The 26,195-nt window shown below is 42.1% G+C and overlaps 1 protein-coding gene across 1 annotated transcript; it reads left to right on the top strand.

Annotated features, from left to right (window-relative positions):
* Nucleotides 1-6,276: 6,276 nt before the first annotated feature.
* On the top strand, nt 6,277-25,704 carry MXRA5 (matrix remodeling associated 5). The gene is made up of 7 exons (XM_069003958.1): nt 6,277-6,834; nt 9,047-9,262; nt 11,550-11,679; nt 11,999-12,389; nt 14,965-19,938; nt 20,587-21,487; nt 23,015-25,704. Exons 1-7 carry the CDS (start codon nt 6,650-6,652, stop codon nt 24,924-24,926), a joined length of 8,709 nt encoding a protein of 2,902 aa, XP_068860059.1. The 5' UTR covers nt 6,277-6,649; the 3' UTR covers nt 24,927-25,704.
* The last annotated feature ends 491 nt before the right edge of the window (nt 25,705-26,195 follow it).

The raw sequence follows: 26,195 nt of genomic DNA on the forward strand, positions 1-26,195 counted from the left end.
ACACCATTTCCTGCCCTTTTCCTTTGTCATTTAGAACACAAAGGTAAAGCAGCACCACATCTCTTGAGGTAACAAGAGGAATGAACTTGACCCATGGGTTTTCATCCAAGTCACCCCTCAGATAAGCCAGGTACAAATGGGCTACACTGGTTTGGGGGAAACTGAAGAGCCCTGTGTAGCTGTGGCAGTGTATACAACACTTGTCTGTCCTGTGCTCAAACGTCTCCGGATGCAAGTCAATCCAGAGATATGTGATGGGCAGAAGTGTTAGCCTAGCGCTGTGCTCAAGCAAACAAACTCTGCAGAAAGGCAGACATGGGATCAAGCTAACACAGCTATACAATCCCCGTCTGGAGCTTCCCTGCAGACACAGACAGTGGGCTCCAGCCACCCACCAGACATGCCCAAAGGCACTGGAAGCAAGGACAGCCGTGTGACATTTTTGTTTGCACAGGCACAAGAAACGGTTCTGTTTTGCTGATGGCAGCTGAGGGCCCACCAAGGCTGCAGCAGACCCCTAACACCATCTCTGCCTTCCCTGTTGCCTGTATTTTCTGCATACCTCAGTGAGTCTTGGAGTATCACTGCTTTCCTTCCCACACTGCTGACCCTCATTTTTTCTTCATTTCTTGTTAATCAGCATTTACTCCAATTACTTTGTGATATAACTTGTCAGGCATTATAGTTCAAACACATGAAAGATCAAAAGTAAATAAAGGAAATACTGACATTGGCAGTAGACCCAGCATGCTCTCCCAATACAAATACTCAGTGCCTGAAGACAAGTAGTGAGCAAGTCATGACAGCACATGGGTGTTATTTCTGTAAGTTAACAGTTTGTTTTTCTGCATCATAAAGTTGAATGCAGTCCATCAACTTTTCTAGAACTCTTCATTTTCCTGCTGGAAGTTAAACAAGGTCCTAAATCATCTGCAAAAATTTATTCCACATTTGCTGCCAAGCGGTAAAAGCAATAGTTAATTTATTACCAGCTCCAACAGAAGGCATTTAAAAACTGCTGCTTTTTCACATGTGTGTCACTCATGGGATTTTTCAGTCTTCTGGGCTCCCTCTTTCTGCTCTTTTGGAGACAGCTGTCAGGGAAGTCAACCTGTCCATCAGGTTTATTTATCAGTAGGACTGTGACAGTCTATTCCTCTCTTTGTTGACCCATAGCAAATAAAATAATTCAGTTTCAACTTTAAAAAAGTTTGTCCTGTTTCGCAAACAGAATCTCATGGTTCTCCCTCCTTCCTGTATGAGGCTGCTTGACAAGAGAAACTGAGAGAGAATCCCAACTCATCACTATGAGAAGGATGGCACTGGACAGAGATAACAGGGGAGGAAAGAAGCTGGGAAGCTTAATTCCACATATAGCTACTCTTTCAGCAAGAACCATGGGATAAAGCAGTACACTTTGATGTGCCAGGAAGCAGAAGCTGGGGCAAGAAGAATAATCATAGAATAACAGAACAGGTTGAGTTGGAAGGGACCTTAAAGATTATCCTTCTACCAGACCACTTTACTCAGAGCCCCATAAGACCTGGCCTTAAAATCATACAATAGAATCATCAAATCATCAAAGTTGAGAAAGACCTCAAAGATCATCAAGTCCAACCTTTGACCAAACAGCACCATGCCAACTAAACCATAGCACTAAGTGCCATGTCCAGTCATTTCTTGAAGACTTCCAGGGACTGTGACTCTATCACCTCCCTGGGCAGCCTGTTCCAATACTTAACCACCCTCATCAACTCTGCATGATGTCCAATCTGAATCTACCTGTGCCGGTTTGGTCAAATTTAAAAATATATCCTCTGAGAGAAGGCACAACCACCCTTCCCCACCAGGTTCAGGAAAAATAAAATTTTCCTCGAAGGAAAGTGAAAGAGACAAAAACTATTTATTTAACAAACACACGGGAAAAGGATAATAATGCTAAATAATAAAACCCCTGACCCTGCTGAGAGAAACATGGGAAAATTTCAGAGTCCTTCCGTCGATCTCTCTCTCCCCCTCCTTGGAGCTGAGACGGGGTGGTGGGCCCACCTCCAGGGCCAAGGCCTCGGTGGAAAGTTCTCCCAATGTATTCTGATGTTGAAACCATCCAGAAGAAAGAAAAGGGAAAAAAACCAAAGTCCTAGGAAAACGAAAGTTCAACTCTCTCAAGGAAAAAAGAGCTGAGGAAGAAACTGCCAAAAGCTGGCTGGAAAGAAAAGCAAGCTGGGTGCTTCCCTTCCCTCCCGCTCTCCTGCCACAGCTGAAAAAAAAAAGTCTCTATCTCTGTGTGACCATGAACAAGCTGCAAACTGCTTTGAAAAGGTTTTGCTCAGTTTTTCCTTCCCCCTCTCAGGCTCAGTTTGGAGGCATAGAAAGATACACAAATTAATTTCTGGGCATAGGGCAGCAATATGGGATACACATCATGAAGTCACCCCAAGACACTACCATAGCACAGCTTGAGGCCATTTCCTCTTGTCCTGTCACTGGTTGCCTTGGAGAAGAGGCCAACTGTCACCTTGCTGTAACCTCCTTCCAGGTAACTGTAGAGAGTAATAAAGTTTCCCTTGAGCCTCCTTTTCTACAGGCTAAACACTCCATCCACCACATGACTTACCCTCAAGCCCCTTCACCAGCTTTATTGCCCTTCTCTAAACAACTAGCACCTGAATGTCTTTCTTGAAGTGAGGGGCCAGAACTGCACACAGCACCTGCAGTGCAACCTCACCAGTGCTGAGTACAGAGGGGCAATTACTGCCCTAGTCCTGCTGGCCATATTATTTTTGATACAGACCGGGATGCAATCAGCCTGGGCACTCGCTGGCTCATGTTCAGCTGGCTGGTGACCAGCACTCCCAGATCCTTTTTCATTGGGCAGCTTTCCAGCCACTCTGCTCCCAGCCTGTAGTGCTGCATGGGGTTGTTGTTGTGCCTTGAACACTTCCAGGGACGGAGTGTCAACAACTTCTCTGTGCAACCTCTTCCAGGGCCTCATCACACTCACAGTGAAGAATTTCTTCCTAATATCCAATCTAAATCTACTCTCTTTCGGCTTAAAGCCATTAAGAGCAGCTAAACCACGGAAAAACAACCCCAAACAGGAAAACCTGAAGGCAAGGAGGAGACAAGTTGTCTGAAGAAGGGTATAGAGAAGAGCACTTGCAACAGGCAGCAACATACTGGCACTGCAGCTGCAAAGAGAGAAACAGGTAACTGGCTCCTAGAAAACCCAAAACTGCATTTCTGAGAGAGCAGTCATGTTGCGATAGTTTGCCAAAACCCTGTTTTGATGTTGGCTCTTACTGAAGGTAGAAGGTAACTTCTCAGCCTGTAAGCTAACCAACCAGAAGGACACTGGTAATGATGGAATTTTCCCTCAAACACTGCCAATCTGAACAAAGTGAAGGCATTTCACAATTAATGAAGTACAGTGAAAATAAGAAAGACAGTTCTCTCTAATATTATGGTTTCTGAAACTGTCATGCTTAACTTACCCTTAGCTGCCTCCCAGTCCTGTCAAAAAGCCTGTCATTTGCTGCCACAGGTTCTTGTTCATGTGAATAGCCTTTTACCTTCAGACTAACTTTCAGAAATGACTGTATCAGAGACTCACTTGCTGCTCCCTACAGTTCAAGTATTTCTACTTGGTTTCCCTTGTTCCTTTGAAATATTTTCATACCACTTTGCAAATTCTGTGTAAACAGCAGGTACCACAGCTGAAATGGCAAATATCAGTGACACGGATGATTTCCTTCACCATTTTTTTTGCTCTGCCTGTCCCTATCCACTGTGTAAAAACTTCAAACAGTTTGTAAAGATGTTTTCCAACCATTTACCGCACCAGATGCCAGACAACCTAGCATCAGAGAAATTATGCTGATGCAGCAGCTGTCTTATCTAGACACTAGTAAGTGCCTCTTCTTGAAATACAGCTGAAACCTCAAAGTAAAAAACTGAAAAAATAATGGGACAATGGGGCTGTTCAAGCACATGTAGCATCTACAAGTTCCGTATCACAGACAATCTTTTACTGCTAACTCCCTAACTATAAGTACTACACATCAGTTTAAAAAATCCTGTCCTTAATACTTTTCTTTCCCATAATTTCAATTAAAGAAATTGTAAAAATTTGCAATAAAGTAAACATATATATTAGATCTGGATGTGCTTTGTTGTCAAAGTAGTTTGGTTTTAACTTGTGAACTGTTGATGTATTTACTGTTAATACAGAGGTGATACAACAATATAGGTTAGTATTGGCATTTACTTGGCTGAAAAAAAAATTATGCTGAAGATAGTGAGCATCATGTTAGTGGTGTTATTTCTAAATGTCTGCAATATCTTATACTTGCATTTATTTAAGTGTAGCTTATATGGTGCTGTGTTTTAGCTTTGTGACCAAAGAAGTGTGGAAAACACAAGGATGTTTTATCTTACTGCTGATCAGGGTTGGTGTGGTGTTTGGGTGTTTTCTACTTCTCACACTGTCCTATCAAGAGAGCAGGCTGGGAATGCACAAGGAGCTGGTAGGGGACACAGCTGGGACTGCTCCTTGGATCAGTCCCCAGCTGATCCAAGGGATATCCACCATATGGTGTCATGCTCAGCATATAAAGCTGTGATAGGAGGGTGGAAGGGGGGGGATGTTTGGAGTTAGAGCACTTGCCTTCACAAGTCACTTTTAAGCTTTCCTGAAGGTGGCAGAACACCTGCCTGCCCATGGGAAGTAGTGAATGAATTCCTTGTTTTGCTTTGCTTGCGCTTCACCTATCAAACTGTCTTTATCTCAAACCACAATTTTTCAAACTTTTCCCCTTCCAATTCCCTCCCCCCATATCAAACTGGGTAAGCGAGGGAGAGGCTGTGTGGAGTTAAGCTGCCCACCACAACACAAAAAAGGTTCTGCATCTAAAAGCCTGGATAATTAGCTTTTCTTTTGAAAGTGAAACTTTGTTAATGCATTTGGAACATATGACTTGTCCAGATTCTGACAACATCTTATTGCTAACAGTTGAAGATATTTCCCCACCAACCATTTTGATAATCACACCTCTCACAGGTTTCAAAGTCAAACATGGTTCATTAATTAGGATTCTGATTATTCCTATTAATTTAGTGATGATCCACTTGCCACATCTTTACAGCCTTGAACATAATGCCATTTACTATATTTACTTACCTTGGAAATGGTAAATCTCCACACCAAAACTCAGAGGCATTCTTACAACTCAAGATGCATCTATGCTCATTTCTGCAATTCTTCTGTGTCTTGAAAGACTGATTTCTTTGGTTTTTTTAGAACAGATGAGGGAAACTGCCACAATGGCTATCTAGAGAACAGAAAATTGTGCATATCCAAAAACCATACAGTGGAACTAACTAGGCACTAGTGCATGGTCTTCTGAATGATGCATTTTTCGCTGGAGCGGAGATAGGCTTAGCTTTTGTGTACTGAAAAAACTGATAATACCAGAGGGAAATTGAGAAAAGGGATGTCAATGATTTAATGATTTTAAACTAAAGCTTGTTTCTCTGGTAGATTTTAAAGGTAAAAGGCAGTTAATGACCGACTCTACATTCAGTCTGGTTAATTACTGGTTCCTGTCTTTTCTTCTACTGTTGTAATTTCCTCTCAATTCCAGCTCTTTGAGATTTTCTGTTCACATGCATTGATTGAAGTGTCTCTCCTTGAGTATGACTGCAGAAATCAAATTCCCACATACAGACAGGATACAGGTCTCTGCAGCAGAATTGTGCCAGTATGAAGTATAAGGATTGATGTCACGTTGGCTGTGTTGTGACGAGACACCTATTTCAAAGAACTATAGAACCTTTAAGGTTGGAAAAGATCTCAAGATCATCGAGCCCAACCATTAACCCTGCACTGCCAAGCCCACCACTAAACCGTGTCTCTAAGCGCCATATCACTATGGGAAGAGAAAGGAACCCAAACTGGTCGGTCCAGTTTAGGGATTATGTGCTGAACTCGTGTGTGTGTATGTGCGTGTGAGCGCACATCTGAGCGCTTCGACAGTGCTGGATGTGCCTAGGTCCCAGAGACAAACTTTCCGTGAGCTTCAGGTCCCGAACCCACGCGAAACCGCAACTGCCGCGACCCCTGTCCGCCGGCTCCGGAGCCTATTCTACCCACCCCCCGCCCCTGCCGCGGGCCCGCCCGCAGCCGCCCCCTCCCCGGAGGGGCCGCCCACCCCGCAAGAGGAGCCGCTGCGCCGCGCCCTCCCTCTGCACAGCGCCCGGCGCGGGGAGGCGGGCGGAGCACGGCGCCCCGGCACCCGCATCCCTCGTCCCCATGCGGCGGCGGGCGGCGGGACGCTGCCGCCGCGGGAGGAGCTGCACGCCCAGGCGGCCCGTCCGGCGGCGCGGAGCCGCCCGCATCGCCCGCCCGCCCGCTGGCCCACGGAGGTCCCGCAGCGCCCGGAGCGACGCGCTGGACTGCCGCCGGGGCTGAGGGGCTTGCGGCGCCCCGACGTTCGGCGGGATCGTGGGGCACCCGGAGAAGGGGAGCGCTCGGAGGCAGTAGCAGTCAATACAAACCAGCACACGGCGGTGCCTGCTCGGCTGTCGCGCATCGCTTATGCTTGTTCGGGGGGACCCAGCCGCGGCGGCGGATCCCGCAGGATGACGGGCGATGAGGAGTCCTAAGTCGGCGTCGAGACGGTCCACTGCAGGCAGCGATGAGCATCGGCGAGCCGGTGCCGGAGGGGAGCCCGGGGTCCAGGTGACCGCCGGCCCCGCGCCGCCGGCCGCCCGCAGCCCCGCGGAGCATCGGGAGCGGCGGGCAGCGCCTGCTGAGAGCGCCGCGCCCGGCCGCAGGTAAGGAGCAGCGCGCTAACGCCGCTGCCAGAGCGCAGTCGGGTGCGGGGCGGCTCGGGTTTTGGGGTTCCCCCGCAGGACTGTGCGAGGGCGGGGAGGTGGGTGGGCTGCGCGGCTGCCTGGCTTGCGGCCGTCGGGCGTCCCGCGGCCGGCGCCCGCCCTCAGCCCGAGCGCTCCCGTCGCCCGGCCCGGCGGGGACATTCTTCCCTAATGGGAAGCATCTGTCCTCCGGTACGGCAGAAAGAAGCACGGAGGCGAGGGGGACGACGGCTCCCTCGCAGCCCCCTACGCCACAGCCGCGGCTGGCGCACAGCCCGGGCCGGGGCCGCGCAGCAGCGACCGCCCGCCCCCTCTCGCCGACCTCCCCGCGGGGCGACCTCCGGCCGCGCCAGGAGCCGTGCGGACAGCGCCCCCACGCGGGGCCCCGCGCACGCCCCGCCTGGCGGGGCGGGGCCGCAGCCCATTGGCCGGCAGCTGCGCGGGGGCGGTGGGAGCAGCCAATGGCGGGGAGCCGCCGAGAGCGCCCCCGTGCGGCGGGGCGGGGCGGCGGGAGCTGCTCCGGCGCCTCCCGGCGGTTCCCGCAGGAGCGGCTGCGGCTGGGCCGCGGGAAGGGCTCGGCTCGGCCGCCGCTCCGTCCTGCCCGGGCAGAGCACGGTAGGTCCCTCTGGCCGCCCCTTCCCCAGCCCCTCACAAGTCGTTGCAGTCTGCTCTTCGCCTCAATGAGCACGTCCTGAAAGGGACCTCTCACAAAAGAAACTGAAATGGGTAGGCTGTTTTTTAGAAAGAATTTTCGTTGAGGAGGACATAAGGAAAACAGCACCTGAAAATTCTTAAACAAATTACAAGCTAGATGTCTTGTAAAGAATGCTAAGCATCTCATTAGCTTGACCACGGGTATTTGGGAAAACTCTTCATCCCAATGAGCCTCTCCTTTGAACTGTAATGGTTTGCATATGATAATCTTAGGGAAAAAATGTACATGTTGTTGCACAGTATAAAATCTGACTTTTATACTAAAAGGAAATTGCTAGTGGACGTAATAATAGCTGGTAGGAGTGAATAACTTTCTGTCATTGTCACAGTGTTGTACAAAAGCAGGAACATTAAATTTCTGTTACTAATAGCAGCCCATATTCTTGTATGGCTTTAATTTGAAAAGCTTTCAAATTCTTCTGATGGTAGAATAAGAATAGGAATGTTTTAAACTCATTTGTCTAAAATTAGGGTGCTTAATCTGTAATAAGACATTACATAAATGATTTTATTTTCAGAAATTACTAGTGCTCAAGGTCAATAACAGCTGTGTTTTCTTGTCTGTTCTTAGCACACTGTGTTTCTTTAAATGACTCTCCGTGGTTCTAGCCATGCAGAATTTGACACACAGTTCCAAAAATCTGAACTTGAGTATTGGTAGATATATTATAAACTTTTCCTGTGAGGTCTGTGCTTATGCTTTTAAACAAATTGTCCAGTTTTATCAGTTCTGATCAGCCGTACCTTTTTGGTTAAGATTGCAATGTAAGAGTATATCCAACATCACAGAGCAACCCATGGCAAAGGATGACAGAGTCTAGGTCTATGGCAAACCAATTCTTTCTACCACTTTCTATCTCAATCATTTCCCATGTCTATTATGAATGAGATTCATTGAGCCACATTTTACCCTAGGTTAGTAGCCTGTCTGAAAATTAGGCAAGTAGGCGAGGTAGTAGGTTTGCTAACTAGGGACCTAATGAAGCTCAGTTGTACTATTTCTAGTTATCTGATGAGGTAGATAACTGATATTATTAATCTTCAAGTGATTATGACTTTTTTTTTTCTTTCATTGACTGTAGAGGGAGCCATGGCAGTTTGCTTGAGCTAGATATGTCCTGAAAAGTTTTCTAGTTTTTCATTGAGATGAGTACTACTCTTGGTGTACAGAATAAGCCTATAAAATTTATTAGCATAGGGAGACAGCATAACTTTTTTAGATTAGGTATTAAGTAGAAGTGAGTAATAGGGGAAAAATTAACACTGAAGTAGAAAGTAACATGGAGTAAGGAAAATGGCTTTCCAACTGAACTTGGTTTTGATTGTCTATAGACTTTCTGGACAATGCAGGTCATTACTAGGTATATAAAGGGTTTAAAATGTATAAAGGGTATATAAAAGTTTTTAAAAATCATCATTTCTTCTCTCTTTTCTTCCTCCCCGCCCCGGAACAATGCAGGAGGAGCCAGGCAAGGGGAGGCGACAAGATGGGGGAGCGGGTGGCGGCTGGAGCGCTGTCCGTGGTCCTGATGCTGGGATTGGGGCTGCCGCTGGGCGCCCTGGGCTGCCCCCAGCCCTGCGCCTGCTACCTTCCCACCGAGGTGCACTGCACCTTCCGCTCCCTGGCAGCCGTGCCGGCACGGATCGCTAAGCATGTGGAAAGAATCAACTTCGGGTTTGTATGGCAGCTTGGAGCAAACAGTTTTATGTTCTTAGTGCTGAAGCCTGGAGTGCTTCGCACACATGTGACAAAGCGGGATCTCTGGGTGTAGTTCTTAAGTAGAATTGCAGAGATGGGTACTTACTTGTCGGTGCTGTGTTTCAAACACTACAGTTGCTGGCATGGAGAAATTAGGTTGGCCTTTATGTTTCAAACAAAAGTTAGTACTCTTTTCAAATAAACATTTATACCATGGTGTGAGTTCTTTTTTGGCAAATAGAACATTTAGTCTTTTACAGTGTATAAAAAAAGATATTGAATTTAACCTTTTATGGGATTTCTACAGAATATGGAATTCTCTACCTGATGTAAAAAATAAAAATACAGCAGGAGTAAAATTCTGTGAGGTAATCCAGTAGCATTTTGGAGAACAATGTGATATAGCATATATTAAATGAATACAGTAGAAAGAAATTTGATCCATTGCTTCTGGAGTTGTAGTTTTGTTGCAGTTTTTTTCAAGCAACTAAGTGCAATATAAGCATGTTTTGGGAAGGGATTGCTCAGGCTCCAACTCACTTGCTCTCCAGGGAATTGCCAACTCACATCTGTCAGATTTTGAGACAGGAAGGCAGGGACTGTTGGTAGGCTTCATATTGAAAAAACACCATGTTGGGTCGTTGTGTGATATAGAATGGTGCAGGAGTCTCAGTCCTCTTCTGCTTGGTGTCAGGGCTGCCCCACTACCTGTGATGAAATTATCCTCACAACTTCAAGGCCTGTAAGCTGCAACTGATCGTGCAATGACTGGCAGTAGGGCCCTTGGTTTTTGGGGTTTTTTTGCTTCTCCATAGTTAAAATTTCTTTCCACCAGCATATTATCTGCCTAAAGCCTAAATTTAGTCTCAAAATGCTCTTGTGCTCAGTAAAGCTATATTAACGAAATATATACTCCAATCCCTAAATTGTTTTTGTAAATGGTATGTAGACATCTAAGTTACTAAGGCGTTTGGGTTTTTTTTTTAGTAAAGTACATTGTTTGATATACTGTTAGCATAAAAGCCCTTTCCTCTCTTTGTATTTCATCACTACAAATGACATTTTCTGACTTGGGTCCTTTCCCAGGAAGAAACAGTCTTAACTGTCTGTTGTTGTGCTTCTTTCACTTTGAAGGAGCACTTTTATTCTTTTATATTGCTATTTTAAGTGCTGTGCATTTAGGAGGTGAAGATTATTTTTCTAACTGGAAGTAACTTAGGAAAAATTTTTATTTAGACAAGTTCATTTTTTTTTTGAAGGACTGATTTTGAAATAAGGAATTTTAATAAGATGTCTGCTATAAGCATAGTGGATCTGCAGAAGAACTAAAAATATTAATACAATAGTCTAATTTTTAGCAAATTAAGAATCTTTAGATAGATAACATTGTGAGGATCCAAAAGTATTTTCTTCATATTCAAAGTATTTTAATTTCATGCTGTGTCTTCCCCTGCTTTCTAGAAAATACTAAGAAATTGGAAAAACCTTTGAAATTCTATGCTTAGTTGTAAGACTTTGTGCCCTGATTAGATAATACATTTAATTTTCTGTATAGATATGAAAAACACAAATGTAGAGCTAGGCCATCAGCTGCAACTCTTCCAGGTTGGCAAATAAAGTATGATTCTCTTGTCCAAAGCAAAACTGAATATTTTCAAAGAGTAGATTTTCTGTATTCCTTATCTAAGAGGAGTTTCAAGGCTCAAATTATGTAATTGGAAGGTCAATTCCTAGATCTTATGTATTTAGTTAATGTAGCCAATACATTTTGTAACAGTAAGTGAAGCAGGATGTGACTTACTGCTTCTTGTGCTCTTTGGGAGATACCATTTTTAATGTTTACTTTCCAAATCTCTATTTATTTATTGTTAGATGCTGCTTTGGCAACACTGCAACCTCTCTAGTTTGCCAGGCTCCATAGCATCATGGTTTGGCCAGAGGCCATTAACTTATTTCCATTTCATAAACTGAGCTGGATGGAAAAATACACTGACAACTATTAGAACTTAAACGCCTATTTATTACTTTTACTCCTAATTTATGGCTAAAGTGCCACAAAGTGAGTTAAAAGAAATATTAATGTAAACATGAGCTAAGTATGCTTGGGCCTTGTAAAAATCTTTCAGTAACTTCTGGCCTTTTGACAATGCATTAAGGTCCCTCCAATTTTTCCTGGAAGTTGGGTTATACTATTTTTACATTTGCAGTCTGTGACAGTCAGTGTATAAAATGTAACTGCATGTGTGATTTTTTTTTCCCCCAGGTTTAACAGTATACAGTCTATATACGAAAACTCCTTTGCGGGACTTACAAAATTGGAATTGCTTATGATACATGGAAATGACATTCAGAATATTCCTAATGGTGCTTTGAAAGATCTTGTGTCTCTACAGGTAATGCTTAGGTTTTCCTAAATTTCAAAACTAGCTTCCATGAATAACGGAAAACAAAATTAAGTGTTCTTTCTAGTGCCTTTTTAGGATTAAGATACCATTTTCCCCCAAAATACATTGGATATCTATTAACTATGCCTCTGTCTAACTTGATAATCCCAACTAACACTCAGTTTTATTCTACCTCCTTGACCAACATATGGTTTTTCAGTGGTGCAAAAGATTTGAATGTGGGAGGAAAACATTTGCTTGGTTGCTATTCTATTTGGATTTAGATAAAAAAATTAATCTCTGGTTCTTTTTTTAAATTTTTTTTTAGGTTTTCAAAATTAGTTACAATAAATTGAAAGCCATAACTGGCCAAACTCTCCAAGGACTTTCAAGCTTAATGAGACTGCACATGGATCACAACAGAATTGAGTTTATTCATCCAAATGCTTTTAATGGTTTAACTTCTCTAAGACTGGTCCACTTAGAAGGAAATTTGCTCCAGCAGCTTCACCCCAACACCTTTTCAACATTTATGGTCCTTGATTATTTCAAACTGTCAACAGTAAGACATCTCTACCTATCTGAAAATGTTCTTAGGACCTTGCCTGCAGAGATGTTTCAAGGCATGCCACTACTGGAAAATCTTTACCTTCATGGAAATCCATGGGCCTGTGACTGTAGTTTGAAGTGGCTTCTTGAATGGAATGAAGCTTCTGGAGGTAGGAGCATAAGCTACCAATGTTTATTGAACTCATAATGTTGAATTTTTTTCCTGTTCTGCATGCTGTTGGTTTTGTTATTTCCTGAGTATTATTGCCAACATGATCTCTATGTGCAGTATTAAGTTCTGTTACTGTTCAATAAATGTGTGTATTTAAAAAGCAGTGTAAAAAGAAAACAGTTTTGTTTCATTAGTTAAAAATATGTATTTAACAGCAAAGAAATTAGCCATTACATTTGGGATGACAGAAGTGGTAGTGCTGTTTGTAATTGGAAAGAGGAGATAGGTTATAACCTTTTATTACATTTGCTTGCACAGCAGTACACCTTTGACTAAGGGCTGCCAATTGTCCTCAACCAACAAAGCTACTGACTATATGCTCTCATGGAAGGTGGTAAGATTGGATTTGAACATGTTTGTCTAAGGAAGGAAGGAAATCAGGTTACCAAATTCCTGCTTAAGTCCTCTAACTTTGATTCTATTAACATTAAGGCTGTAGTATGCATCCTTCATGTCTAGCCACGTTTCTTTATTGACAACAACTTCCTTTAATGATGGAGCAAATCTGTTTTAAGTATTTTCCAGTACTTGCAACGTATTTCTTTTCAAACGTGTAACTTTTTCATAAAACAGCTAGTCTATCTTCATTCAGGCTTAGAGGTGAGAAAAGTATCACACTGCTTAGGCTGGAATGTTTCTGATCATGTGCAGAAGCAGAAAATGGAGTTTTATAATGCCTCTGTCTCAGGAATACACTAAATGAAGAAGGGTTTGAGTGTCAGTTTTCAGTTTGGGCATCTCAGTTCAGCAGAGGAACTGGTGTCACACCAGAGCTATTGCTAAAATATTAAGAGGAAATTGGCATTTAATTGTAACTGAAGATGTTTCAAATGAGTGATGGAGTCACAAGGTTTATATCATGATTTTCGAGCACAAATGGTGAACGATGGTGGGTCTTGTCATCTTAGAACATGTAACTCATTGCAGTTTTGCACTTGACTATAGGGCAGTACTTTTTAAGAATGTGCGATGCTTGTGTGAGTAATACAAATCTTCCTGACTGAACAGATACTTGAGGCATCTAACTCAAATACTGTATTCCACTGGCTTACATTTTAATATTCTTACATTCTGTTCTTGATCCAAATTGTGTGTGTATGTGTAATGGGTGTACTTAAGTTTTACTCTAAGTTATAATAATGAGATATTAGCTGAACATTCTTTCCTTTGTGCAGTGTTGGCTTTGCTAGCATTTTTATTCAGTTAGGTTACCTCTTTACACTAAAACAGTAGTGATTTTTGGAAGGAGGAAGAATTTATCGATGCCATTTTCGTATATGACAGATTTTGTATCTGTGTATAACTATAACATTAACTTCTTTGGGAATTCTGTCCAGAAAGAGTTACTAAATTTCTTCAGATCAGTGTAGCCACTGCCAAGTTGATTGTGGGCCAGTTTTTCCTTATCTTTGAAATGTCTTGTTTGAATCTGCAAGTAATAAACTGCATATATAGATATAGATATATATAAATATTCCATTTGTAACAAATTTTCAAGAAAATTGATTTGTCAGACTAGCAAAGCATATATTTTCAATTAAAATAATGGTATGAAAATTTGCCATTCATTTCCCTTTCTCCTGGCATTTTGCCTTATAACCCACCGACATACTGTTCATTCATTCAAAGATCCCTCATTCTTCAGGATGATACTTATGGCTAGAATAACTGTAAAATTTTATTTGCTCTATGTCTCCAAACTAAATACGTAAGGTGACATTTGACATTCTAGGTGAGCAGAAAAATGTAATGAAAGTATGACTATTACTTTGCAGACAACAGTCTTTCTGGCATTGAAGGAGAGAGGAGTCAAGGCTATAGTTTCCTAGTCTAGCTCTCCTCTTTTAGCTTTTGTTGTTTCATTACAAAGTTTACAGTTGTTTCAGAGGTCAGGGAAGAAGTGGCACTTTTCTTTTTTGGAATTTTTCCTGCTGATAAATGGCTTGTAAGTGCAAGAATTAGTCAGCCCATTTTGGTAGCTACAGTAAAAGTTTTTGTGTACTGCCAATACTGTTCTTAATTAATAGAGAAAAATAGAAATCTTCCTGGATTATTTAATGAGGAAGTCCAGCAGTTCTCAGGTAAATGCTATATTTTTGAAAGCTGAAGGGTCCCACTTCTCTTCACATTAGATCCACAAGTTAGGTTGTCACTGTACAAATGCAGACTTTTTGACACAGAATAGTTTGTTGCTGATTTAAATGTTGCTTTGCACACTTCAGTTTCTAGGCATTTTGTTTAGAGGCAGTGAATCCAAGTTTCAGAAGGATGGAGTATTCAATCCTCTCATTAAAGTCAGAAGAAATCATGGTCAGATTGAGAATCAGGTGTCCATTCATCTGTAAAACAAAGAAGTGCCATTCTAAAAGTTTTGACTTATATGTCATGTGACATAATGGCAATCCTCATGAAGTTTATTTCACACTTCTGGGAATTATCTAACTTTAGAACAGAGTTTTTCAGCTTAACTTTTTTTCCCCTTTTATTTTCTTTCTTCCTTTTTTTTTTTGCAGGTGTTTTAAAATGCAAAAAGGACAAAGCCTATGAAGGGGGACAGCTGTGTGCTAAGTGCAGCAGCCCAAAACAACTGCAGAAAGAAGATATTCAAAACTTGAAAGATATTTCCTGTAGGAAACCTGTCATTCAGTCCTCACTGAGGCAAAATAGCAGCACTCAAGAGGAGGATGATGATGACAGTTATGAACTCCCTCTGGAAGAACTTCAGTCCTCGCCATGGAACATTGCTCTAAATATGACTGATGAGCATGGCAACATAGTCCACCTGAACTGTGAAATCAAAAAACCAACAGGTTCTACCAAAATTCAGTGGAATCAAATCCAGACTCAGGAGATAGATATAAATGCTACAATTGCACTGGATTTTGAATGTCCAATGAATCGAGAAAACTACGAAAAACTGTGGAAGCTTATTGCTTACTACAGTGAAGTACCTGTCAAATTAGAGAGGGAACTTATGCTCAAAAAAGAGCCTAAAATAATCTATCAGTACAGGCAAGGCTCAGATTATGATGCTCTTTACTACACAGGTGTAAAAGCTCAAATACTGGCTGAGCCTTCCTGGGTAATGCAACCTCTTATAAATATCCAATTAAACAGGCGCCAGAGTACAGGGAAAAAAGTGGTGCTGTCTTTTTTTACTGTGTTTTCTCAGACAATTCATACCAAAACCACTAGGCAGCAGAGAAACTGGGTAATGATAGAGCAAAATCAGAGCACAAGGACAGCACAGAGTGTGGTGGAAGGGTCAGAGTGTCAGCTGAGCTGCAGTGTGAAAGCTTCTGAGAGCCCCTCCATTCAGTGGCTTTTTCCAGATGGAACTAAACTGCAGGCACCTTTTAATCAGAAAGACAGTAGATTTTCCATTCTCAGTAGTGGCCAACTAATAATCAAAGCAGTGAGTTACACTGATGGAGGTGTGTACCACTGTGTTGCCCAAGTAGGAGATGATGTGGACATAATGTCTTACAGACTCGTTGTGCAGCCTGCAGCTATTCAGGTAGCTGATTCAGATGTAGCAAGAGTTGAAAAAAATGTTGGAGATCCAATAGCTTTGCCGTGCAATGCAGTTGCCATCCCAGATGCACAGTTGAGCTGGATTCTTCCAAACAGTCAGGTACTCAATGATTTATCAAACTCTTCAAAAGGTTATATGCTGCCCAATGGTACTTTGCTTATTCCAAGGAGCCATGTCACTGATAGTGGCCATTACAGATGTGTGGCTGTCAATCAGCAGGGATCAGATCAGTTTGCTGTAAGAGTCACAGTAAATAAAATGGTGTCTGACAGATCATTTAAACGAATAAAACTAAAGAAGCGCCCAGGCTCAAAAGGTTTGTCAAAAACAAGAGGGCGGGTCATAGATGATGAAGAGGGATCAGGGGCAGGAGGGGTGGAGGAGTTCCCACGAAGAAAGAATCACCTAAAAGACTGGGAAATACCTTTTAAACAAAAAAGTGACCGGGTGCCAGAGGCTCAAATTAAAAAGGGAAAGAAGGGCAGAAGGAAAATGAAAATCTGGAAAAGTACTGATAGAACCCAAGACAGCAATGTTGCAGAAGGCCGGAGAGTATTTGAATCTCGAAGGAGAATTAATGTGGCAAGCAAACAGATTAATCCACAGCATTGGGCTGACATTTTGGCAAAAGTCCGTGGGAAGAATCTTCCTAGAACAACAACAGCTACAACCGCCTCTGCAACAACTTCGCTGCCATCAGTCATGCAGGAAACTACTCCCGCCCCTTATCCCTTAGCCAGCCCTCCACCTTCGGAGACAGGAGCTGATGTGGTGGACTCCTCTGCCGATGCATCACCTGTGGGTGAAGATGAGCAATTCTTGGTCACCGTTTCACAGAACACAGAAGTGTTTTCAGTCCAGTCTATATTAATAGGGTCAGAAACTGAACCATTTTCCAGCCACAGGGTTTTAGAAACACCTGCAAGTACAGACACTGTAGAAATTGCTTTATCAGGTCCATATTTGACTCCTGTCTCTGCAACTCTGCATCCCCAAGGGGAGCAGCATCTTGATGTCAGGACGGATGATTCAGTTGCCTTCACTGAAGAACCTCTAGCCAAAGAAGTTGTGACAAAGTTTCCTAATGTTCAGAGCAGTTCATTCACAGTGGAAAATGTAGATAAAATTGTATCTGCTATATCTGAAGAAAGTTCTGCTTTTGCTGTGCTACCACTTGATGCTACTCTCCTTGCTGAATCTCAGACTGTGGATCTTCATAGCACCTTGCAGACAAGCTTGAAGTTAAATGAAGTGGGCCCAATGAGTGTTGACACCGTAACTACAGCACCTTCTCATGATGAGATCATCCCAACAGATTTTGTAGGCACTACTACTGTTTCTTCATCCACTTCTCCATTTGTTAGAGAAAAGAGCAATGATACAAGATACCAGCACCAAAAAATATCCACAAGTCATGCAAAAACAGCAGACTTAAGTAGCGGTTTTCCAGCTGTCACACCCATCAGGGTTCAGAGCAATGAAGAACTTGAGATCCACAGGAAAACAGTGACTCCAGAAAGTGTGTCCAGCAGTTATGCAGACAATTCTCAGACAGAGGAACATAGAAACCTGGCTATTCCAAAACCAGGTCCCATATTCATTTTGCATGGCACTAATGCTCTTCATAAAGCAGAGGGGTTAGAAATGGCTTCTTCCATCAGTAGATTGACCACTGTGGCCACCACAACATCTCCATATAGAAAGACCATGCCTTCACTTATTACTCAGCATGGTAGAAAAAGACCTTATGGCAGAAGGAGAAGGCCAAACAGACTCCGACAAAGACCAAAGCCTTTGCCTCGTGTTGCTTTAACCACGGAGGCAATGTCTATTATTCCAAGGACACCTGAATTTGAATCTGTTACCAAAACTACTTTTGCAACTCATGAAAGTCCTGATCTTAAAAACATCAAAATACAGGCTAGGAAAGAGGAGCATATGGAATCCACTCCTTCATTAATTCCTGATTCAGATGTTGTAGAGAAAATTACAAAAATCGGAGATGTGGTCACAACTCCCTCTTTTAGGCCTACTACTGCTCTACCTAAAGCTAAACATGTGACACACCCTACTAGCCCTGAAACCTTGGCACTTCCAGTGACTGCACCTATCATGATTTTGTCATCATATACTGTACAAGATGCACTTCCCACAAAAGAGTCAAGTGTACCTCTGAAACCAGAGCAAAGTGAAGTGCCAGCATACCACTCATTAGACAGTGCGTCTGCAGAGAAGGACATGAAAGCAGACCTTAAAACTGTGGATCATAAGGTGGAACAATCCGGCACAACAACTTCTCCTGCATATAGGAACAACTCAATACCATCAGCAAAACCAAAATCTCAGGAGGAGCCTAACCTATTTGACTTAGGAGTTGTGGTTAATGAAACAGCTGCTGGAACATTCCAGCTGGTATATCCCACTGTGCCTGACTTAAGTATTCCTGTTGGCACAGTTGAAGTTTTTAAGGACCTCTCAGCTTCAAAGGAACCATGGAAGCCCACAGTATCTATAGAAACACCAGCAAAAACTGAGCCACCTCAGCAACATGAAATAATTACTTTATCCTCCTCTTCCAGCACTGCAGAAACTCAGGCTTTTCCAGTTAGACAGACAAAGAAATCTGTTACTTCTCAGGCTGGGACAGAGCCATCTTCCTTGGATAGAAAGGAATCTATGCCACATGTGTTTCATCATCTGCAGACAACTAAAAAGCCTCCTATTACATCTACTGCTTTTATTCCATTTATAAAACTTGTCACTATTCCCACTTCCATGTCAAGCACTTCACATCCTTCTCTTCATTATACCACCGAGGAAAGTAATGTCGTCAATCAAGAAAGGTTCCCAGAAGCAAAACAAGTTGGAGCTGATGGTGAGAAAATAGTGATAAGCTCAAGACAGAATGTTCACCCTACTCCTTCCCCTGACCAAAACAGGATCAGCATACAGTCAAAAGAGAAGCAATTCAATGAGTTGTACAGTAGCAAGTCAAACAACAGTTTACTTCTAAATCCAAATCTTCCCCATCCACCTGCTGGAATGATACCAAGCATAAACCAAAGACTACCTGTTGTGCCTCCAAGGCATGTTCCAGTAAGAGGCACAGTGAAGCTTCCTGTAACACAGGGCCCACTTCGCTATTTTATAACACATCAGCCTCTTCACTACACAAATAAACCAGAGATAACAGCGTATGCAGCACATACTATCCAGGACAGAAAAACTTTTTCCTCCCAGAGAGAAACAACTACCCCAACACAAGCCTCTCCATTTCACAAAACAAATCCATTGACTGAAAGCAAGTTCAGTAATCAGGGTCAGAACAGATACAATATTAATTCAAGATTTTTTGGAAATAACTATGTTCCAGATAACAGAGGCGCAGCAGGAAGACTACCAAGTCAAGGGATCCCCTATTACCCCGGTTCCAGAATACCCTTCCTTTTCAACAGAACAAGGATATTCTCTCACTTAAATATGCATCCTAAACCAGACGTCCCTAGTCAACTAGTCCCAAAAGACACAAAGGAGAAGAAGGTTGCTCAGGTCTTACCTACTGGGATTACAGTGCAAAAAGCTACAGCTATTCCGGTGCCTCCAAGGCAACATGCCACAACTACCACATTACCACCAGTGTTTTTAAAGATCAGCCCCCCAGCCTTTATTTCTCAGCACACAAGACCACAAATAACCACTACAGTTCATCCTTTTAAAAATGTCCATCATCGTCATCAAAAATTTCCATCTGTGCCTTACGTGGGAAGCATTTTGCCACACAATTTGACTGTAATTCAGTCTTCCACTAATTTCAGGGTACATGGAGAAAGACCTAAAATTATCACAAAAGCATCTCAGAGCATATCCGTCCTTGCTGAAATGGATGCTTTTATCCCTTGTGATGCAGTTGGGGAACCCAAGCCTTTTATTACTTGGACAAAAGTCTCTACAGGTAAGATAAAAGAAGACATGTTCTTCTGCATGGTTTGTAGGGGTATTGCACAGAAATGCAACATGATCACAGGAGTAGTTCAAAATACTGGAAAATACTTTCTGTCACAATCAATGTAGATAAAATGATTAATTGCAACTAATCATTACAAGTAATAATACATTTGCAGTGTTTCTTGTAGTAAAAGAAAACCTCTACCATTTAATGAGTTCATTTTTGAAGAGTAATTTTTGGCTGTGAAAAGCAGCCAACTCTGCTTATTCACAGCAGTTAGAATTTATTATGGCAATACTTGTGACTATGGGTTTGTTAACATTGCAGTCTTAAATACTGGTGTGTGTGTGTCATGTCCATGTGCAAAAGGAACAGAAAAGTTACATAAAGATTTAAGAGAAATCCTAAAACATAAGGCCTTTAAAAACTTCCACACTATGTTTGCAAACATATTGCAAGCTATTGGTTAGTTCTGCAATAGAAACAAGGACTAATTTGAGCTATGGAGAGTGTCAGAAGATTTCATGTGGGTCCACTGAAGTTGTAATTGGTGTTGAGTAAACTTAAAATCTCACTTAAGACTTTATTGCAATAATGTACATTTTTAACCCTTTGACTTTCTCTTTCTTTCTTTCTTTCCTCTCACCTTCACAGGAGCTCTAATGACAACCAGCAGCAAGTTACAAAGGTTTGAAGTCTGGAAAAATGGTACTCTCCTTATCCGAAGTGCTCAGCTTCAGGATCGTGGACAGTATTTATGCACAGCTCAGAACCTGCATGGCATAGATAAAATGATTGTTGTGCTCACAGTTGTAGCCCACCAGCCCAAAATTTTACTTTCCCGTTACCGAGATGTCACGGTCTACTTTGGAGAGACCATAGCAATGGAATGTCAGGCTAGTGGGACTCCAAGCCCACTAATTTCATGGATTTTCCCAGATAGGAAGATTTTGCAGTCAGTCACCACCACAGAAAGCAGGATAATGCTTCATGAAAATCGAACCTTGTCTATCAAGCAAGCAACTTTTTCAGACCGAGGAGTTTACAAATGTGTAGCAAGCAACGCTGCAGGAGCTGACAGCATTGCCGTGAGGCTGCACATTGCAGCCTTACCCCCCATCATCCAGCAGGACAAGCAAGAGAATATTTCCTTGCCCCTTGGTAGCAGTATTAACATCCACTGCACTGCTAAAGCAGCACCTTCTCCCAACATCCGCTGGGTGGTCTTTGATGGCACGCAGATCCGACCTTCTCAGTTTGTCAATGGGAATTTATTTGTTTTTCCCAATGGGACTCTTTACATTCGCAATGTCTCCCCCAAGGACAGTGGGACCTATGAGTGCATTGCTGCTAACATGGTGGGAGCTGCCAGGAGAACAGTACAACTCCATGTGAAGAAGCATGCATCTAATGCTAAGATCACTGGGAGCTCTCCTCAGAGAACAGATGTAACATATGGCGGCATCCTGCATTTGGACTGTAGTGCTTCTGGTGACCCTTGGCCTCGGATATTATGGAGGTTGCCTTCCAAAAGGATGATTGATTCCCTACACAGGTAAATTACTGTTTGGGGTGATGCAGCTAAATTGCAGTTTAGATTAACTTAGAGAAACACCCACTCATATATGTACAAGTTTCATTCCTGACTTCTGCAGGTTTTGACTAAGCCACCCAATCCTTAAGAAGGAATTTGAAATTATATCAGAAAGATAGTCAAGTCATATCTTAGCATAATTTTATTGAAAACTGTATTGAAGTTAGCTTCAAGTTTTTAGGACAAGCTGCCACTGTTTGTCTTTTGCAGCCACTCGTAAATGCAGTAAAGTCCAGTGGCAAAAGTTCAGATATACAGCTTGTTCCAATGTGCTTAGTCTGAATAATATTGCACAGGTGCCTGCTTTTCCCCCGAAGGAAAAGGATCATTGAATTTTATCTCTTAGGTAAATCATTACACAGAGTAAATACTGAGCAAATAAATCAAGTTATAATTACTTAAATAAGCACTATCATTTTAACATCATGTGTAAACAAATGTTACCACACAGTAAGGTCTGTGCAAACCTTGTTGCATATAAAGGCCTGAAACAATGCATTCTCCAATGTTTGCAATATCAAGTAAAATATCACTTCTACAAACCTACAATAACTGTCCTAAGACTTGGCTGAAAACAAATTTCTGTGCTATAAATTATTCATAGCTCACCTTTGAGCACTATAAACAGATGAGAAGTGCACTGTAATTAAAATGCATAATTTGGAACAACTTTCTTCACAGCTGAACATAGTCATATTTTTTTTATATTGACAAAAAGTGTATTTAGGTAACCTGTAGATAGCACAAAATCCAGATTTCATTTCATGCCTCATAGTAGTAGGAAAAAAAATCTGTGTTTCTTTTTAATTTTCCTTCATGATCTTTATGTGGGCTGCTTTTCAAATACTGGAGATCTCCTTTGGGGAGAAACCTGTGGCTACTGAGGAAGTTGGTTTTGACCACAATACACCAATTCCATAGTGGTGGAAAGGAGTAATAGGTTTTTAAGCACATTGGAATTTTTTTTCTTCATTTCAAAGCTTAGCAACATTTTGCTTCTTTGTGACTTTTCTGAAGGCTTAATATGTTATACCCGATGCCAGAGGAAGTTCCTCATAGTTATTTGTTGTCATCTGAAGACCCAGGTACCAGACCCCATTATGGTCCATATAGCCATATGGATTATATCATTCAGAGATCATCTTTGAATGTTATAGGATACTGTACATGTAGTCAGAAGAGAGTCAAAACCACCATAATTTGGTATTTAGTGAATGTTTAATGTCAAAAACAGCATTAAAGTCATTAACCACAACAGAATTGCTTGGTTACAAGTGAGTAGAGCTATTTTTTTCCATTTGCTGTTTGGTGGTGAATATCCTGAACATTTCTGACCATTTAATTATCTAACAATAGCAGTGTTCGTCTCCTTTTTTTTTTAACATTGATGAGTTGTTATTCCCACCCATCCTCCAGATTTCCCTCAATAATTAATACCCAAAATGTGATTTTGTAGCTCATGTTAGGTTCTTTTTTCTTTCCTTTCAGCACTTTGGAGACTAGAATCAAAGTATTCAGCAATGGGACTTTGGTTGTTCATTCAGTTACAGACAAAGATGCAGGAGACTATTTGTGTGTGGCCCGCAATAAGATAGGGGATGATTACGTGGTCCTCAAAGTGAATGTGATGATGAAACCAGCAAAAATAGAACATAAGAATGAGAATAACCACAAGGTCAAGTATGGAGGGGACCTGAAAGTCGACTGTGTAGCCACAGGTCTGCCAAATCCAGAGATCTCGTGGGGTCTCCCAGATGGCAGCATGATCAACACCTTCATGCAGTCGGATGACAGTGGTAGCCGGACGAAGCGATATGTGGTCTTTGACAATGGAACCCTGTATTTCAATGATGTTGGACTGAGAGAGGAAGGGGACTACACCTGCTATGCTGAAAACCAGATTGGGAAGGATGAAATGAAAGTGCGGGTCAAAGTGGTGGCAGAGCCTGCAACCATCAGGAACAAAACATATATCACTATTAATGTTCCCTATGGCGATGTTGTCACAGCAGCATGTGAAGCCAAAGGAGAACCCACTCCCAAAGTGACCTGGCTTTCCCCAACCAACAGGCCTATTCCTGCCCTATCTGATAAATACCAGATATACAGGGATGGCACCCTCCTCATCCAAAAGGCCCAAAGGTCTGACAGTGGTAACTATACTTGTGTAGCACGGAACAGTGCTGGAGAAGATCGGAAGATCGTTTGGATCCATGTTGATGTTCAGCCTCCCAGAATCAATGGTCATCTCAGTGCAATAACATCTGTGAGGGAGACAGCCATCAGAGACAGCCGGAAACTTATTGACTGCAAAGCTGAGGGGATCCCTGCTCCGCGTGTCTTATGGGCTTTTCCAGAAGGAGTAATCTTACCGGCTCCCTACTATGGGAACAGGATCACTGTGCATCGCAATGGTACGCTGGACATCAGAGGGGTGAGGCAAACAGATGCCGTGCAGCTCGTGTGCATCGGGCGGAACGAAGGAGGGGAAGCCAGACTGCTTGTGCAGCTCCTCATCACAGACCATGTGGAGAAACCCTCCTTCAGAGACCCTGTCAGTGAAAGGATCACTGCCATTGCTGGGCACAGCATCAATCTGAACTGCTCAGTCCAGGGGAACCCCAAACCCAGCACAAGCTGGATCCTTCCCAACGGCTCTGAAGTGCTGAGTGGCAGTCGCCTGCACAGATTTTACCATAAGAGGGATGGGATCTTACACATCAGCGGCCTGTCTGCTGGGGATGCTGGGACTTACCGCTGTACAGCCAGAAACCTGGGAGGTTATGTGGAACGAATAGTCTTTCTGAAGGTGGGACTCAGGCCAGAAATTAGCAACCAGTACAACAACCTGGTGAGCATCATCAATGGAGAAACTCTGCAGCTTCATTGCATCACCCAGGCAAACCAGCGGGCACAGATCTCCTGGACACTACCCAATGGGATGGTTATGGATGCCCCCCAGGCTGTGGGTCGCTTTTCCCTGATGGAGAATGGCTCATTGACGGTGCGTGAGGCTTCTGTGTTTGACAGGGGCACTTACCTGTGCAAAGTGTCAACAGAGTATGGCACTTCTGTTATGACTGTGCCTGTCATTGTGATCGCCTATCCTCCCAGGATCACCAGTGAGCCAGCACCTGTTATTTATGCCAGACCTGGAAATTCAGTTAAACTGAACTGCATGGCCATTGGGATTCCTAAAGCAGAAATAACATGGGAGCTTCCAGACAAATCACATCTGACAACAGGAGCTCAATCCCGTCTGTATGGAAACAAATTCCTCCATCCTCAGGGGTCATTAGTCATCCAGCAGTCCACTCAAAGGGATGCAGGCTTCTATAAATGCACTGCTAAAAATATTCTAGGCAGTGATTCGAAAACAACCTACATACACATATTCTAACATTAAAACAAGTGCCTTTGGCTGGATACTGGTGTTCAAGTCACTGCCAAATGAGTGCAATGAGGGAAGTACTGCTTGCAACAATGGCTAAGGAGAGGAAAAAAAGAAAGTAATCTGCATTTCTTTTGTACTCAAAATGGTAGTAACTCCCTGCAATAGAAGGAGGCATTAGACATACTGGAACTGAGAAGACCACCATGTTGAAAAAGGTCTTCAAATTGTTAAGACAGTGTAAGGTGGTTTTTCATGCTATCCAATAGCATCTGAGACCTAAAGTACTCTCTTCTTGTCAATAGTTCGAAGCTATTTCTTGTTCTAACAAGCACCTTAAAAGTACCAAAGAAGTATTAACTGTTAATAAGTGAGCTGCAGTGATAGAAGTACTTTAGTAAAACATAATTTTCATTATACCCTGCAGCGCCTTTACATAATCTAGGTTTATAGAATATGATTACTAACCTTTCTGTTCATGCTTCTATCAGCTCTTCAAAATCAAAGACTAAATTAGCAAATAAGAGTGATCTGTTTTAATAAAAATACATGCAGAGATCAGCTGCCTTAACATATGAACATACATTTGCCAGCTACTAAGGACGCTATGATCAATTAATTCATTCTATATTTTATATATATTTTTTATTCTGACTATGAGACTAGAAAAATTAACAATGAATTTGGTCTCATTTTATAAATTATTGGTCTTTACAAGACTCTGATACATTACAGTGTTTTATAATATTAAGGTCAATATACTGTACATTTTATAATAAAAATATTTTCCAAAGAATGTATTCACTGGTTTTCTTTTTTTTTTTTAAGAAAATAAGGATCTCCAAATAGTGGAAGTATGGAGTTAGGTAAAAAAATCAGAGTAATGTAGTGTTATACGTACTTGTATTTGAACCAATTTCTACTTGATTCATTTATAGATGTTTTAGGGAAGACAAATCAGTATAATTGTTTATCTTTTTAAAAGTGATTTATTAATAGAAAGTTATGTATATTTCAGCATATATTTACAATGTCAATACTTTTTCTGCAGTCAAGGATTATCAGGCAATGTGCATAATTTTATGAAGATTTTGTGCTATAGAAATATTTGCTGCAAGGTGCTGTATGGGCCCATTTTTCAACAAACTATACCAATCAGAATTTTGCAAATGTTAACTTAGCTTTAGACATATAGATTCTTAGATATTCCTGAATTCTTAAAGTTCTGCTTATTCATAAAACTTACACTCATGTTTTAGAATATGGATAGAATAAAAG

This window comes from Aphelocoma coerulescens, chromosome 1 (genome assembly GCF_041296385.1).
Source record: "Aphelocoma coerulescens isolate FSJ_1873_10779 chromosome 1, UR_Acoe_1.0, whole genome shotgun sequence".
Taxonomy (NCBI): Eukaryota; Metazoa; Chordata; class Aves; order Passeriformes; family Corvidae; genus Aphelocoma; species Aphelocoma coerulescens.

What these genes read in the sequence shown, in the direction of transcription:
- MXRA5 (XM_069003958.1), top strand. Translation starts at nt 6,650, where the DNA reads ATGAGGAGTCCTAAGTCGGCGTCGAGACGGTCCACTGCAGGCAGCGAT. An exon ending in ATGGAATGAAGCTTCTGGAG is followed by an intron (nt 12,390 to 14,964) that starts GTAGGAGCATAA and finishes TTTTTTTTGCAG; the next exon opens with GTGTTTTAAAATGCAAAAAG. An exon ending in ATGATTGATTCCCTACACAG is followed by an intron (nt 21,488 to 23,014) that starts GTAAATTACTGT and finishes CTTTCCTTTCAG; the next exon opens with CACTTTGGAGACTAGAATCA.